Genomic DNA, 17,975 nt, shown 5'->3' with positions numbered 1-17,975 from the left:
CCCCCCCCCCCTTTGTGACTTTGTATCTTTTCCATTGGTTTGGTGTTTATGCCTGTATTAACCTCCTCTTTAACTGCTGTTATATTAAGAACACGTCACCCAATTCCCAGTCCACAGAGCCAAATCCAAACAACTTGATCTTTTGCCACTTAGATCTGCAGGGAAGAAGGAGAAAGTTGTAACTGCATACTTGAACAATTCGTCATGTGAGTTTATTTTCCATAGTGCCTGGACAGTATCTGAGCAGAAAACTGTTGAAGATGAGACTACTGTACCGGGCTCTCCGTTTCTTGGACACTATTGTTTAATTCGGTTTTAAAGCTCATTTAGAAGTTTTACTTTTTGAAGAACAGCTTAAAAAAAATAAAAAAATGCATTTATCGATCTCAGATGCAGAGGGGAAGTGAACACATTGTTACAGGCAGTGTTGACCGCATTGTGCTGCAGCTGCGCCCAGGACCTCTATGCATGCACTGGCTGCAATCGGAGAGAACAACGGTCATGTTGCAAATGATCACATCAATGTACACTTTTTGGCCTCATTTCATTAAATGATTATGGAGTGTAAGCTCTAACAAGCAGGGTCCTTTTTTATCTTGAATTATTTTGTAACTGTACCGTCTCCCTTTTATTTTGTAAGGTGCTATGCAAACTGTTTGCACTATATAGCAATATTTCAGTTTTTGCTGATACTAAAATTTGTACGGTAATAAACTCGATGGAAGACATAGCAATACTTGAGGAATATCTGGATAATAAAATTGGGAAGTGGGCATGTACATGGCAGACGAGATTTAATATTGAGAAGTGTAGGGTTATGCATTTTGGAATTAAAAATACACATGTGAGCTACTCACTAATGGATGTTCCACTCGGGGAATCGGAGGTACAAAAAGATTTGGGAGTCCTAGTGGACAGACGCCTTAGAAACAGCATCCAATCTCTGTTAATGAATAGGATAAACAGTATTGGTTCCAGGATTGACCCCTGGGTACCCACTCCTGACTTTTGCCCAATTAGAAAATGTACCCATTTATTACTACCCTCTGGGTCCATTCTTGCAGCCAGTTTTCCACCCATTTGCAAACATTTTCCTCCAAACCTAAAGACCTTTGTTTGTGAATTAGAGTTTTTTTGGAGTCCAGATACACCATGTCCACGGGTATTCCTCTGTTTTAAATTAGCACTGACCTCATAAAAAATAAGATTTTGGAATTCCCTTCCACAGACAGTGGTATCAGCTAAGAGTATGAACTCTAGCGACCTGTGTCTTTTATTTAACCTTAACAACTATGTAATATGTAACTGTAAATCCTGTATAATAAAAGTAACAGTGCAAGTAAAAAAAGAAAAAAAAAATCAAAATGCAAAGTACATTACTGATGGCCTATCAGCAGCATCCATCTCGGTCTGGTCTGACTATAGTAAATTGATTTCTCATTAATTGAGTCCTAGAAAGATTAATTGCAGGCATTATGAATGTCTCATTTGCTGAAGTTCAAGTAATTGTGATGAATTGCTGGTGAATGAATTATTGCAGTCGGATTCAGTAACCACTTATGTCATCTAATGCAGCTGAAGACCGACATGGCCCACCAGTGGTTTGCGACTGCATGGACATTGTGTTGTAGGCAGCAGCAACTCTGTAGTCTAAGTTTTAAGCAGCTACATATCTATGCAAAATCTGTGATCATTTGAAGCTGGCTACAAAGTTTCTATTGTGACATTTTTCTTTTTTATTATATTGTGATTTTAATAATCACCATTTACAGCCAGTAGTGGGTGCCTTATGCTCAAGTTCTAAATGATCTCTTAGCAGCTGTTTTCTTAACCTAAAAAGCAGACCTGCCACCTTTTCTAGTAGAGACCGCAATATTTTATTACGTTTACAGAGGGAGCCAAAAAGAGTGCGGGCAGTTGTGGTCTTAAAGTGACTAAACTCAGGAGTTAAACGTTAAAAATTCATACAAGCTCTTTAACCATTAACAAAAGTGTATCATTCAGCTGTAGATCCCCAGATCATCTCCGAATTGGTCCTGACACTGTCCTTCAATCTGGAGGGGGGCTACTTTTGTTCCCCATGGTCCCTGTGTGTGTTGTAAAGTAGCCACTGCTCCAAACTCACTCCCATGATGGACTACAATCTCACGTTTAGTTTACGAATTTGTATTGTGCTTGTAGTGCATCACAGAAGTGAGCTTGGAGCAGTGGCTGTTTTATAAAACACCTGGACCATGGGGTACAAAAGTAGCCACCCTCAAGAAGGAAGGACAGTGCCAGCACCAATTCGGAGATTTGAGGGTCACAGGAGGACAAAAATAAGGTAGTTTTGTTAATTAACTTTTTATGGGATACCTTTTTTTCCCATAGTTCTCTTCAGGGTCACAGGAGGAAATGTACTGTGTTCTGTTCTCGCTGGAGAAACAGAGGGGCAGGGGGAATCCATGCTGGGAGCGGTGATTGACGGTCACCACTCTCTGCATGGAGAGGTTTGGGGCATCTGAGATCAGCTGCATGTGTTCAGAGTTCCCGATCAATAGAGCCGACCTGTGACAGCGTTTTTGTCACAAGTCAGCTTGAATTATGGGGATGAGTGTTTTTCACATTCCCCATAATTCTCCTTTTTTAAGGTATGCGAGTACATTTTTAAGTTTTAACTCCTGAGTTTGTAACTTTAATGTTTAGGAAGCCAGGCATCCTTTTTCCCTGCTAAGTTTTTTTTTTTTTTGGATACACCCTGTAATAAATGTTGGCAAAAGAAGGGTCATGTACAAATAACTGAAAAATATGTAACCCATCAAGTTTTATAAATTTGTAAACAAAAAAATTTTAGTTTTTTCCCTTTTTTTTTAAATGTTTAGGCTTTGTCATTTGCCCGGTTTTCTGTGTGTGAAGTATAGTTACCATAGCAGCTAGTCATTTTAGAATACTTTAAGCCTAGTTAAGCAGTGATTTTCTAATGGCTGCTGTGGGTGACTGTGCTTTTTACATACTTGTTGCTCATAGGACTGCGTTATTGAATAAGGCTGCTTATATGAAAATATCAGACTTTTTTCTGTTTGCTTGGTTTTAGAATGTTTTTTTGGGGGCGATGACTTCAGTTTTATTTATTTTATATTTTTTTTATTATTGACAGATTCATTGGAAGTACAGTTTTATCTCTTAAAGACTTTGCAGCAGGGCAGAGCCGATCGCTTCCATTTAAAGGAGTAGCTCTAATGAGTGAGAAAGGACAAGCCATTGGTGTAAGTTTTTTGCCTATAGGTACAGAAAAGAACACTTTAACCTATTGCACCTACAGTAGAGATCAGACATTGTTCACTTCTATCCGTTGTCTTCAAATAAAGGCTACCATGTTCGTCCCTGGATCAAAAACGAGCACTTATTGCTTGCAGTGTAGGGGTAGCCCCACTGCAAAGGTTAATTTGAAGAAAAAAATCCTGGATTTTTTTTTTTTTTTTTAAGTCAAAAGTTAAATAAAGTCAAATAAAGTCATCGGGAGGTAGCGGACAGCATACTTCATGCTGCAGTGCGAGTGCAGCCCACAGTTGCCACCATCTACATCTGGATAGTGGCAACATCCTCCTGTTCCCATATCACAATGCAGTGCCTGGTGCCAGAGTGGCCTGCCAGCAGGTCTGGGCATTGTAATGTGGGTTCCGGGGAACATGCCTATTGTAAATAGCAACTTAGGAGTCCAAAGCCTGTGGTTAACATTTTACAGCACTCACTCTGCAGCATCAGATATGTCATGTCCTATGGTGTCGGCTACATCTTTCTGATTTTAGTTTTTTTCACCTTCGATTTATCCAAAGGCTCATTTTAAAATTTATTTTAGTAGTTAAGTGTATTTTGGGGGTTTGAGTGAGAGGGTATTAAGTGTTGGCATCAGTGTAGGTGGTCAGGGGGCATGCGTCGAAACACTTTTTTTTTTTTGTTGTCAAACGCTGCATCAAAACTTATTGAAACCTATATACTGTCTTGCCACTTTGATCTGGTATGGTACTGATTGTACAGTATTACAGCTTGGTTGCTACTATTAGTGCATGACATCCTAAATTAAATTCTCATTCTCTTTCACAGTCTACTATTGATTTGATGGTGTCCTATGAGGCACCTGCATCCCCTACAAGTAATCCAAGTGATCCTGGAGGAACACATGTACAACCAGACGGAGGTAAGTGACCAGAACAGTGTACAGAATTATTTAGTAGCAGACTTGTATGAAATAAAAAGACTTCCCCAACTGTATTAGTATATAGTCCATCCCTATCCTTCCTTTTTTTTTTTTATTATGCTGGGTGCAATGATGTGCCATTGCTTATTATATTTATATGGTGCGTAGATGTGCTTTATGGCATATTTTATTCCTAGGATATATTCTTAAGCGGCTAGGTTTAGTTTTACCATGGCAGGTAAATAGAATGTATGTATACCTCGAAAGGTATTATGTATACCTTTTATGTATACCTTCGAAAAAATGCTTTCCTGTAAAATGATGTGAATTAAAATCTGTAGTGTGTGGTAGTCAGATGGCCACTTGAAGGACAGGGCAACTGTATTTATGTATAGAGCCTTAAAGAGACACTCTCACATTCTAATCCAAACCCATACATGTGACTCCCCTTTCTCCCATATGGCAGTACAGATGCTTTCAGGCCTTTCTGGCACCCAGTGCTGTCCCATTGGGGCAGGGAGAAGGTCCACGGTTATTTGTAAACAATGTTCATAGACTTGTTTTCTGATTGGCATGAAGAGAGCACATTTGTTTTTAATGAAATAATCTGATTACCTAGTACAAATACCTCTGCAAAGAGTATATGATGGTAGTTTTTATTTGCACATCAGCAGCATGGTCTCTGCATCGATTACCCACTATAGTTACATAGTATTTGGGGTTGAATAAAAACCTAAGTCCATCAAGTCCAACCCATATAGGTCGCTCATCATCTCTCTCTTAGGAGTTCTTGTACCCCTGTATATTATGGTTCCTCAGGAAATCATCCAAGAGTTTCTTGAACAATTCCACGCTCCTGGCAGAAATCACTGCCGATGGCAGGGAGTTCCAGGCCCTAACCGCTCTTACCGTGAAGAACCCCCTTCGTCCCTTGTGCTGGAATTTGTTTTCCACCAATTTTAGGTGGTGGCCTCTAGTTTTTGTAATGGAGTTAATCTTAGAGTTTGTTGCCAATGTTGCTACCACCATTGAACATCTTGTACGTGAAAATCATATTCCCCCTTAATCTCCTTCCAACGTGAACATGTTTAAATTTATGAGCCTTGTCTCTTAGCTCTGGTCCTCCATTCCCCTAATTAGTTTAGTTTCCCTCCGCTGGACCCTCTCCAGATCAAGGACATCTTTTCTTAATACTGGTGACCAGAACTGGACCACGTACTCCAGATGAGGCCGAACCAATGCTCTATAAAGTGGCTTAACTATAGACGTGCTCTGTAGTACATCCCCTTCTTAATACAGGACAAGCCCCTACTTGCTTTGTTTACAGCAGCCTGGCACTGCAAACTACCATTTAGTTTGTGCTCTACAATGACCCCCAAGTCTTTGCTCCTAGCATTGAAAATTCACCCCGAGCCAGACTCGGGATTACCGCCAGGGAGGTTAAACCTCATCTGCCATATATTCGTCCACTCCCCTATTTTATCCAGGTCCTCCTGTAATGCTTAACTGTCTAGGTCTGTTTCTAGTACCCTCCGTATTTTTGTATCATCTGCAAACACTGAAATATGGCTATTCACACCCTCCCCGATATTAATAAACAGGTTAAACAATATGGGTCCCAGCACAGAGCCCTGAGGCACACCGCTTATTACACCAGCCCAGTCTGAAAAGGTGCCACTATGAAGACCTTCATGAGGCTACTCATTCTAGCCTTTGGACTTATTATTTTATACGGAATACAGAAGATGGAATGAGACTTCACTTGGTGTAGTACTGCCCCTGACATGCCTCCTAAAACTGACAGACTTTGGGTAGATTTTTTTCCTTATAAGAAAATTGTAATGTGCTCTGTTTTCCTTAACTATATATAGTCCTGCTATGGGAATTCACTGTGAATGGGGATGATTGCAAGTGCAGACTAGGTTCTTGAACCTCAAATATCACACCATTTTCAACCATATGTCTTTAGATCTCATTCCACCCCATATTTATTACTCAGTCTTTTATATAGCTTATAAATTACAGGCCAAGCACGCAGTGTAAACCTTAGAAGTTATTACAGAATTTATTTATTAAAACTTAGCCTCCATTAACAAAAACATACACACTCTTGGTATATGGGTTACAACCCCTAACGTCCTCTGCAATCCATATAAGTCCATATAATTTAATCATAGTTCAGCAGGGGTTTTTTACATATTTGACTTGTATCTCAGAATATTTGAGGTTCTGTTTTTTAGCGTGCAGATTGTTTCCGCTTGATGGCAGCCGTGTATAGCGGTGCCTTGTACTGTTACAACTTAAGGCACTGGTTACTCTTGCAGCTGCCCTTGCGGTGACTGGCGTTGAACTATTGCGCAACTAGTGTGAACGGCTTGTAAGGTTTACACCGAGAACCTGGTCTGTAATTCATAAACTATAAAAAGGCTGAGTTATAAATGTGGTTGAAGGTGATTTGGCAACATAATATGGTTTGCGTCGATGGGGGATATATATATTATACACCGTTTGACATCGCTGTTACACCAGTTCAGCAACAAATTGTTGACCTAGAACACTTTTGTGTTGTTTTATTCCAACAGTCTTTTTATATACAGTGTAAGTGTTCATCAGATAGCAGGTGGTGAGAGAGGTTTATTCACAGGCAGGAAACTGGCTTGGTGTTTTCCATTGTGATAACAATGCTCCAGCATGAAGTCTGTGACCTCTGCTCCTTCATTAAGATGTGTTTTTGATGAGGGATGAATCAAGCCTCCTAGAAACCCTTTCCTGCCATTGTAAAGTTATCCCATAACCTACAAAAGGGAAATACTTCAGAAATTACGAATTTAAGACTCGTTTCCTGTTCATTACTGCATCTAATGATGTAGATGATGATTTTCAGTTTTCTTTAATACTTTGTCTTTCTTTCAGAAAATGCCACCCGCTTTCAACTAACCAAATTCACCCTTTGATTTGTTTAAAAGTCTTTCCATCTAAACTGGCTATTTCAGATTTTTGGTAAATCCCGATGAGTTAAACCAATTATGACGACTCTCTAGTGAGGCATTTGTTCTAGGATCTGCACACATGCTGAGGGCATTATGAGGGTGCCCCATCTTCTCTGTTGGATAGCCTATACTAATTTAAAGATCTAACCTTGGAAGTACCAGCAAGTACTGTCACCACTCTCCCTTTCTGTGGGCTTTCAGTACAGTGCACCGTGGGATGTTTCTCCCCCATCTATAGCAGCCAAGAGCCACTTGGCAATATAAAGGCGGATGGCACTACTGGTGCAAAAACATCAACATTGCGTGTCTGCACTGGCAGTGTGTAGTTAGATTAATCTGCCTGACAGTGCTTGTCATGACCACCTATGGAAGACACAGGGCTGATGTAGCCCAGCAGAGGAGTCAAAACTGATGCACATGCACTTCGCCATTCACCAGCAGTAGTGCACATGCACTGTCTCCCTGGCCCCCACTGCACTAAAACTAATTACCATGCTGGCCACTAGTGCACAGATATGCACTACCCACCACTGCACCAGGGCAGACTACTGCATTCGGTGCGCTCTACACTTTTGGGCACCACTCCATTGACATGCACTACCGCATTGGGTACACTTTCATGCACAACTACATTAGCGGTCACTACAGATGCATTCTTCCGCACTGGCTACCACAATAGTTTTTGTACATTACATTCACTAGACTGCTGATCTCTGCACTCTATAATGTACATTCATACTGCTAGGACATTTTTCAAGCAGCCAGGGGCTACAATATCATTTTTGGTTGTACTAACTTTATAACTTATTCTGGGAAAATGAAAAAGGATAGCTGGGTCATCGTTTTAGACAATATAAAAGCTTTTAACTTGATAATGGGTCCTGAGCAGTTTTGGTAATCAAAGCATCTGAAAAAAGCCTGGCCATGGACACCTTAATACAAGAATTCAATCTTCTGCTTTTGAACATTGCTTGGGATTTATAAAGCGGTTTCTTCAGAGTATGGGGGAGATGACCACTTTATACTTAAAGCATTTGAAAACACTAGTTATTGCACAGAGGTTTTCCACCCTTCCAGTCCCTCCAGACCCTTTACTCTTTTCATTGTGGTACGTTTTAGCGCTTGTGCCACTGTGATTACAGACAGATGGCTCACCATTTGTTGTTGGGTGTGCTGTAAGAACTGTATTGTCTCATGGTCAGATTGTAGATCTCCTTTTATCAGAGATATTGAAACTGTGGGACCCTACCACCGCTATTCACAGTTGTAAAGCAGTTTGCTAACGGACCCTAATCTCTCACTTTTGCATTTTGGCAGCTCCCTCTACAGCAGTGGTTCTCAACCTGTTTAACCTCAAGACCCACATTTGTCCTCGGGCATTTAGTCGCGACCCAAGTTGCATTGCAATGGAACGCACGGCAGTGTGGGCTGCTGTGCTGTGACAGAGCTCCATCCATATGTGCATTGCTTGTACAGTTCCCATGTGCACCTGTAGAGGCGCCGGGAGCCAGAATGTGACATCACTCCAGTCCAGGCATTGCTACAGGACATGCGAGGGAGCTATAAGCAATGCATGTATGGATGGAGCTCCCTTGCAGCCATACCCCCAGTGCACCCCACCTCAAGTTGGCGCTGGGCAGCATATTTTGAATGGCTGCTCAGCGTAAGAACTGACAGTGCTGCGCGATTGGGGAGGCTGAGCCTCTTACCTAGAAAAGTGGAAGGCAGGCCGTGACCCACTGAACATGGGGTCGCGACCCACTTTTGGGTCCCGACCCACCAGTTGAGAACCGAGGCTCTACAGCACCTTCAATTCACTAACGCTATGACTGCTCTTGGCCACCCCTTGTTATAGTGAGAAGGCTGAGTTGTCCACTCTCCCATCAATATTGGTTCTGAGTGGCTAGGGTTTGAGGGTGGTTGGTTGAAAAATGCACCTGGATGATTAGTCCTAATTTGAAATCCAGTAAATCCACTGACCATTTACCTTTTGGGCAAATGTGAACCTCATCCCTACTGAAAGTGATTTTAAAGGCTCCAAGAAAGCTTCTGGAAACTTGTTAAATCCTTCCTCAACCGGAGTTATTCTGGCTAGTGTTCACAAGCCAAGATGAAACCGTGCCAGTGTGCCTGAGGCCTTGCACTACCTTGCTGTATAATCCTGTCTGAAATGCATGTTTACTATATTATTTTTTTGTTTTATTTTTTTACACCTGCACAGTCGTAGCCAATAATACATTTTTTGGTCAATCCAGTCGAATGAGTAACCATGCTAATGATTTCACATGTGATTCTGTAAAGAGACCCGAAAGGCATGTCCTATTGGCACGGGAGACAGAAGCTGGGAGCCACTATTCTAATCACACATTAGAACTGTCTGTATTACTTAAGAGTCACAACTCGGATGCCAGACCATACTGTAAAATGACATTCGAGCATAAGCTTTTTGAATTTGGCAGGTTGCTGACAAAGATTACTGAAGGACCACTGAGGAGAATTCTAGGTCAGGGACATGTGCTGCAAGGCATCCATGGAAAGCAGCTTGCCATTTCAACTGAATTTCTGCTCTGAGGAGAGGAGTGTCTCCAGTTATTTAGTATGGTTAGCACCTACGTCATATATTAACTCATCCAGTGCTTTACTTTTATTCTTTGTAACCTTTTAGTCGTGTTTGCTGAGCAGAGGCTATAGAGCTTGTTTAAGGCGAAACAAAACCTTTGTTTATAGTTTTCTGAACCTGTTCTAGTTGGATCCACACGTGGTGCATCACTGATCACTTCTGTTAACCGTGCAAGTGTGGGAGTAGTTGGAAAATGTGACCATAACCATACACTGTCGCTTTTCTTTTGATCTCCATAAATGGTTATGTATAAATAGCTTTCACATACACACAGCCCTAGACAGCAGATGATAATTTTCTTGCTCAAACACTTCTTATTTTTACAAAAGCTGTAGGAGTTTTTTTTCCAGTGTTAAGCCTTAAGTAAATGAAGGAGCTTATTACAGAATCCTTTGCATCTAACTTCATTCTCTTAATATCCCTCAGGCCATTATAAATTAGCAAAGTTAACAATCATAATGAACTGATGAGCCTCATTAGCTTTTTATGATGGCCATTAGGACATAGGTATACAAAGGTGGTCTGATGTAAAGGCAACATCCCAATGCCCAGAGGCCTGTCTTTTGACCTGCTCCCACATAAGTATGCTTGTCTTTTTGAACGTTCTCAATTATTCAGGTCCATGGTGTATCTAGTAGTAGCTGGTCTCGTTCAGCTGGACTTGTTCTTTAATGTTAAAGTAGCTTTCTCACTATGAGGTTGAGCAATCTACTTGAATGAGTGGCAAAACTGCTTCAACATTACAGAACAAGTCCAATTGTATATAACGGACTGCTATTAGCTATGTATGTTTTTGGTAATCTTTGCCAGGTACAAGCTTACCACAGAGCACTTCTAAGGTTGGAAGAGTTGAGTTCTATGTTTTTTTTTTGGCATTCTGCAGCACTCTGACACCTTTTCTGCCGTGAGTGTGGTCAGATAGTGCCTGCACATCCTCTAAAACCTATATTTACACTAATGACACTTTGAATCCTTTCTTATTCAGATAATGAAGACGAGGAGGATGGAGATGTTGTCGACTCAGGATTTAACCCATCTATGCCAGGTGTTCCTGGTCAGGCAGAAAACCAAATTGCTCGACGTCTCACCAAAGGAAAGAAGACTAGGAGGCTTCTTTCAAACAAACCTCAAGACTTCCAGGTAAATCCATTTGGGAAATATATACGATGTCTACTTTGGTGAGAAAACTAAAAGGTCTACCTTCTACAAAGCCTACATTCTCCATATGTTTTTTTTTTTAACTCAAACTTTAAAGCGGTGTCATTCAGCAGATTGTTCAGCTTAGAAAGAGTAGTAGTAATGATGATGGGTGTGGATGATGCAGCCCTTTACTCATTTTTATACCCATCTTTCACCCATACAGTTTGAAGTAGACCTAATGCATCACAATTATAAGGTCAATTTACTGTAAGCAAAATTTAAAAACACAGCTGTGAACTTTATATCCTTCTACCAAGTTGTTCTGTTAGTTTTGGGTGAAGGCTGATGTGACAAAGTCTGTCAGGGGAAAAAAAAAAAATGTATGAAGTACATCTCTACAATACATGCACGCTTCCCATGTTTTACTCTTAAAAGGCCCTGCATGTTCAGAAAAATACTTGTTGTTCCGCCTTAAATGCACTCCGCTCCTAAATACTGTTGTGGGCTGATAACACACAGCACTTTTGTGGACTGAGTGGTGCCAGTCTTGCTTAGGTTTCTTTTGCTAAAGGCGTGGTAATTCTGCCACTGGTGGAGTGTCCCCAATGAAATAATAGCCAGTGTGATGTAAGTCTAAGATTGCTCTGACATTTTGGGACAATTCTTGTCATTTTAAAGGCGAACTATGAGATGGGTGGTTTCCACTCACCTCATAGTTCTAGCCGACCTGTGACAATGAGACTCTCTCCCCTCGATCCTGTCACGGCTCTCTGCCATGACAGGGGCTGGATTCCCCTCTCCCTGCTCCGATCTGCCAGCGCTGACTGGCAGAACGGACGGGGCAGGGGGTGGGTACAGCTGGCTCTGCCTCTAGGTAGGCAGAGCCAGCTGTCACTCACGCAGCTGGGCGGATCCCGACGTCCATGTCGGGATCCGCTGCGGCGTCTCAGTATACCGCGAGCTGTAGCTTGCGGTATACTGAGCTTTAGGGTAACGGGAGGACGCTAGTTTATGTCCTCCCGTTACCCCAAGGAGAACTATGGGGAAAAACACTGACCCCATAGTTCTCTAAGTATCCAAACTACATCGTAAGTGTATTGTTAACCCTAGCACACGTTTGTTTTCCTTCCACTTAATGCAATCAAAAGTTTTTTGCTGTAAATAGTTGGTCTATAAAAAGGAAAACTTGCAGGTTTTTTTTTAAATCCATTTAGAGCTGTCAAAGGGTGTGTTTACAGCATCTCCCTGCAGTGAACAACCTCGGAAAAGAGTCTTGTCTTGTGATGGCTTTCCTCCTACTCTTAGAATAGTCATTTCCCCCCCAATTCATTAGAATCAATGAGGCTTTGGTTGCTTGCTTGATGAAGCAAGTACAGTCTAAAGCATGGTGCTGTGCTTTATAAATGCGCCAACATTTTTTTTGGCCATTGTTGGGCCATACTGCTGCTTTATAAATTGGATTTTTTTTCCCTTTTGAATGCTTGACTTGTATGATTTTGTTTTTTGTTTTTAAAGCAAATTGTAACCACTTTTTTTTTTTAATTTACCAATATTTAGGGATGACAAATTAGAAAAAAAGAATATAATGCTTTCAGCTGCATTGCCTAGGACGGTGCTCAATTTGTATATTTGTAGCATCTTATAGTGGACTATTTGGGGAAACAAATGGAGAAATAACCATTATTTGCAATACTGTATTTTAAAATTTCCAAGCCAAAGTTTGTTTGTTTTTTTTTAAATACTTTTATTGTTTTGAAGGTGACTAGAGCGATGGTATCTTCTATTATAAGATTTATTTTTAGCACCTACAGAAAGATTCAGCAATAGAGTTCATGTTTTTTTTCATCACAGATCCGTGTTCGGGTGATTGAAGGTCGTCAACTGTCTGGTAACAACATAAAACCGGTTGTGAAAGCCAGCGTCGGTGGACAGACCCACAGGACAAGAATCAAAAGAGGGAACAACCCATATTTTGATGAGGTGCCTGCCTGATTGACCTCCTGCATTTCAGTTAGATTTCAGTTATGAACTCCACTATCTGTATGTAAGCTATGCCTCTTAGTGGCATGTTGGTGAGACTACTGATTTGTAATGGAATTTGTTTTGAAATGATTGTGTTGGTAACATCTTATGTTTTTAAAGCCAAGCTTTAAATATATACAGTCACATAAGATGTGTCAAATTTTAAGCCATTCAAATAAAAGATGGAAGCTAAAACCCTTCCTGTAAAGGAAGGTTCTTTTTAAAGTAAACCTGTGTGGTTTTTTTTTTTTTTTCCTGTGCTGGTCAAAGCAGCAGGTTCAGTTTTTTAATGCTGGCCCCATAAGTTGCCCCTTTATTGTTTTACCCTCTGTTCACCCACGTGAGTAAAGAGCTGAAGCCTTTTGTAGCGACATAGAGCTTACATAGGGCTAAGAACTCTTTCCGCACTCCCATCTAACTGTGCCAAGTGTCTGAGCTAGGGTTGCCACCTTTTCTTCAAGCAAAACCCGAACACTCGAGCGACGAGCAGACATTTTTTTGGAGTCGTGGATTCATATGTAAATAGCGCCACCCATAGGTAAATATCACAGTCGAGACTGTACAGTGAAGGGCCGGTAGCCTCTATCTTAATTTTGGTTGCCCCTGTCTGCCTGACATCTTGTGTCCGGGTTTCTGCTGCCATGAAACCCGGACACAGCATCCAAAACCCGAACTGTCCGGGTGAATCCTGGACAGGTGGCAACCCTAGTCTTGGCAGCCAAGTGCCAATGTTGTCACTATGGAAGGAGGTGAGCGAGTCACATGCTGGTACATGGAAGTACCTAGTATACCACCATTCCTGGGCAGGTGAAGCGGCGAGGGACTGAAAGGAAGGTAAGTATTTGCTGCTCGGGCAGCCATTAAAGTGAACCTGTTGCTTGGTCCTGTATGGGCCAATCATAGCTTCACTTCAAAAGCATAACTTTTTTTTTATTTTTTTATTTTTTTCCAACATATCTCTTTTTTAGATGCTCTAAGAACAAAAGCAAGAATTATCTTTTTAATGTATTTTTAAATATGTTGGAACTTGTGATTTATGCCCCATTTTGTGTTATCCCTTTTTGTAACATGTTTTTTTTTTTCTATTTTTAATCCAATAGCTCTTTTTCTACAACGTGAATATGGCACCATCTGAACTGTTTGATGATTCCGTAGTTCTCCGTGTAAGGAACATATTACCATATTAAAGTGACATTCTGCCTGGCGTATAGTAGATCAGGAAATTTGTAGCAGTGGCTTTATTCTTTCCAGGGACTTTTACTGACGTTAGTGGCATACACTGCATGAAACCATGTCAAACCTCCTTATACTCTATTGTCTGTCAGTCCGTTCGAGTAAAGTGAGCATTTATCCAAAAACCGTTTGAAAATCAAAGTCCTGCTTACGTTCACACACCACAGTACGCCTGCTATTGCCTTTATCATCCAGTAAAGTCTCTTTTGTACCCCAATCTGATTTAGTTTCAATTTGTTATTAGCCTGATATTTCCTGAATTTATGGCTAAAATCCATTAGCTCCCCGTTAAATAAGTGTCTTTACTGGCCGCTAAGGCAGTCTGATTGGACAGTGGAATGGCATTTGATATCAGAAAAAGTCAAGCCCTAGTAGTGAGTGGCACACAAGAGACTTTTGGAGCTAACAGAATTGAAACTCCAGGAAAATGTTTGCATTTGCCATTTACTAATTACCACTAATGGTGGATGTCCCAGCTGTGGCTGGCTGCTGCAGTAGTTAAAACAATCATTTTTAAGCACCCCAAATCCTGTGGAGGGTGGGGGTTTCTCTCGCTATGTGAACTGCCTTGTCCATTCACAGAACACCTTGTATTCTATGTAAAAAACAGAAGACCTTTTTGTGAACAGCCAAAGTAGGGAGCGAGCAACCCATTATCTTCTCTGTGCTAGAGATTTTAACTTTCAGACAGGTCAGCTGTACATAAAAATAATTGCTTTATCTAATGCAGTAGCCATCAAAAGATGGAACTCCCATTATTAGTCGTAAGATATTAGTTCATTGCAAATGGCCGGAAAACATTTTTTTTTTTTTCTTTTGGAGTTGCACTTTAATAAGCGGCAAACATGGATTCTCCTCTTAGGCAAGACTTTTAGAAGTTAAATATGCAGTACAGGATCACTTTGATGTAGACCCAATAGTTCTGTTGGGCATTTTTTTAATAAAGATTTTTTTATATATCTATACTAATTACCATGTTTGAGGGGTTTTGCCAAAGTTAGTGGTAGATGCAGCTTACCAATGCCATAAAACGGACAAAGCATAATGGAACTTTAAATTCATAATGAGCCTTCCTCATACTATTGCCTTATTTCTAAGTCAGTTCAAAATTTTATTGAGGACCCAAATTCTTTTAATGTGCATTTCTATTATACTTTTATAATTTGAAACCTAAAATGCTTATAGTTGTGCATGTTATAATAATCTTTTGTAATAGCTGGTCTTTTGTCTTAGCCAGAAAAGGATTGTCTGTCAGTCTGTATGTAGCCACATCATTTATAAACCAGTGTAAAACATGTGCTATCTTTTTTTTTTTCTCCCACAGTTGTATAACTCTGGGTCTATTCGAGCTGACAGTTTAATAGGAGAATTCAAGGTAAAAAAAGCCAGGTTGCTTATAATGCACAATAGGCTTGGCCACATATGGTTGATCTGGTTATACCGTGTTACCTTTTTGTTTTTCCTGTTAATTTGCTGTGAATGTCTGTGAAAAAAATCTTTTAATCCAATAAAAAAAAAAATTTCTTAAGAAAAAGTCTGGATTGGAGGGGACAGAGATTGCATAGGTGTGCTGAAATAATGAGTAGCCCTCTTCTCAGTTTTTTTGCTTTGTATAAAAAAAGAATAGTATTTGCTAAACTAAAACTGGAGTAATTATGGTTTGTTACAATTTTTTTTAGGGTTCCAAAATGTTTCAGAACAGTTTTTTATTTTGTTTTTTTTAAGCTTTTTTTGTAAAAACTGACAACCGAAAATGAGAAAATTATTCTAATTGAACCATTTATCTGAACCCATTAACCCCAAATCAGAACGTAACCATTATACATACTATGAGTTTCTTTTACATGAGATCTGAAAAAAGAATTGAATTTGCCTGCGAATTTGATGCCAACCTTTTTTGTGGCAAATAAAACTGTACAAAACTATGCTCCTAATCTGCAGGGGAAACCTTGGAACCTTACCCTTCATTGGTGGACTGGCTGCCTGGTGTTTGGGGTTTCTGACTGAACTCTATCCACAGACGCAATAATATTTTCTTATAATTATGGTGGTCCCTCTAAAGCTACAGTCACCACAAACCACGGCTTTATTGCTATCATGCTAAGTGTGTTAAAGGGTCAGACAACCTTTAAGTGATAGTTTTTGTTAGAGACTATTGCGCCAAGTAAGCCCCGACATCTTATAAGTCTCGGATACTTCGACCAGCGTGATCTTTGTGCCTTCGTTACTAACTGTATAAATGTATTGCTAATTTGTGTCTTACAAGATTGCATAATAAATTCTGTTTCTTTTACAATTATAGCTTGACATTGGGTTTATATATGATGAACCAAGTAAGTAAATGTTTGTTTTATTTTTTTTGTCGCAAAATTAAGTGTATTTCATTGCCTTTTAAAGTGATTGTATCCTGTTTTTTTTTTTCTACATATTTTTTTCTTAACTATGTAAATTGTTTTTGTAATCTGAGCAGTATGAAATATAAAAAATTTAAGATTTCAAGTTAACCACTTGCAGCCTGGGCATGGCTTGAAACAAGAGCTGCAGCTTTCATGGGCTCATTCGGTTGCTCAGAATACATAGTGCCGAGACTAAAAGTTATTTGTGCCAGATATATCTGGTAATGATCCCTATAACTCAGATTGCCTATTAGGTTGCTTGCTATGTTATGTTACTTGTTCCTTTTAAGTGATTTGAGGACAGACAACCATTTAATGTGTTTTTTTTTTTTTTTTCTTTACTTAGGTCATGCAGTCATGAGGAAGTGGGTTCTTCTCCATGATCCTGAAGACATGAGCTCTGGGGCAAAGGGATATCTTAAAGTCAGCATGTTTGTCATCGGCACTGGTGATGAGCCTCCTGTGAGTTCTGCTGTACATAATTATATATGAATACCATGGTGTAGTTATTTGTTTGCTCTAACACTATGTAGCACAAATGCTATAGTTATCTGCCTGAGCTCTTATCAACCTAGAACACCATTAAAACTAGGGATGCACCGATACCATGTACCGTACTCGGTACAAGTACTGATACTTGCCCAAGTACTCACAGATACAAGTATTGATACATTTTTGTTGTCATGTGACAGTTTATCTAAAACAATACAGACTAATGATTTCAGGGCAGTGGGTGGAGCACAAGCAACCCCTGCTTGTGATGCAGGAAAATAATTATCTAAACAACCTTTGCAGGTTTTTTGTTGCTCTCTTACATATACAAAGCTTTTAGTAAAAACACTGATTGCAGGCTCCTTGCGGTTTCTCACCTGGAGAAAGCCCTATATAAAAACAACACTCTAGTAATAAAATGATTATCTCGGCCACCAAGCAGGTTACAACTCTTCGTTTAAGCTTTAATGTGGTTGGTGTAAGGGGAAGCAGAGGGAAAAGTTAGACTAGGCACTTCAGGAGGTATACTCAAAGGGACACTCAGGGATCCTATAAATTGCATAGGACTCAGATTTAAAGGAGCTGAATATTGTTATATTGAACATTGCTAACTTTACTGATTGGTGTCATTTGTTTCCTGGACTGGCTCTTTAATAGCTTGACGACCTAGCCATTAATAGCATGTAATGCTTGCTTATTTTCAGGTTGAAAAGAGAGACAAGGAAAGTGACGCTGATGATATAGAAAGTAATCTCCTCCTTCCTCCTGGTGTAGCACTGAGATGGGTCACCTTCCTTCTGAAAATCTACAGAGCTGAGGACATTCCACAAAGTATGAAGCTACTTCTGAATAATGAACCTGTTCATCAGTAGCTCAGGGGGGTTCAGCTCCGCACTAAATGTTCA

The 17,975-nt window shown here is 40.1% G+C and overlaps 1 protein-coding gene across 3 annotated transcripts in view; it reads left to right on the top strand.

Annotated features, from left to right (window-relative positions):
- Positions 1-17,975, top strand: part of MYOF (myoferlin) — a 120,439-nt gene that overhangs the window by 33,133 nt on the left and 69,331 nt on the right. For all 3 annotated transcript variants that reach the window (XM_018558691.1, XM_018558690.1, XM_018558689.1), the window contains exons 4-12: positions 3,137-3,245; positions 4,084-4,177; positions 10,773-10,927; positions 12,779-12,907; positions 14,050-14,112; positions 15,507-15,557; positions 16,485-16,515; positions 16,925-17,040; positions 17,775-17,901. In XM_018558691.1, coding sequence (XP_018414193.1) covers positions 3,137-3,245; positions 4,084-4,177; positions 10,773-10,927; positions 12,779-12,907; positions 14,050-14,112; positions 15,507-15,557; positions 16,485-16,515; positions 16,925-17,040; positions 17,775-17,901 — 875 coding nt within the window. The remainder of the gene's footprint in view (positions 1-3,136; positions 3,246-4,083; positions 4,178-10,772; positions 10,928-12,778; positions 12,908-14,049; positions 14,113-15,506; positions 15,558-16,484; positions 16,516-16,924; positions 17,041-17,774; positions 17,902-17,975) is intronic.

The sequence above is a fragment of the Nanorana parkeri genome, unplaced genomic scaffold (assembly GCF_000935625.1).
Source record: "Nanorana parkeri isolate BGI_ZX_2015 unplaced genomic scaffold, ASM93562v1 scaffold353, whole genome shotgun sequence".
NCBI classification, from domain to species: Eukaryota; Metazoa; Chordata; class Amphibia; order Anura; family Dicroglossidae; genus Nanorana; species Nanorana parkeri.
This window is presented reverse-complemented; position numbering and strand designations above follow the sequence as displayed.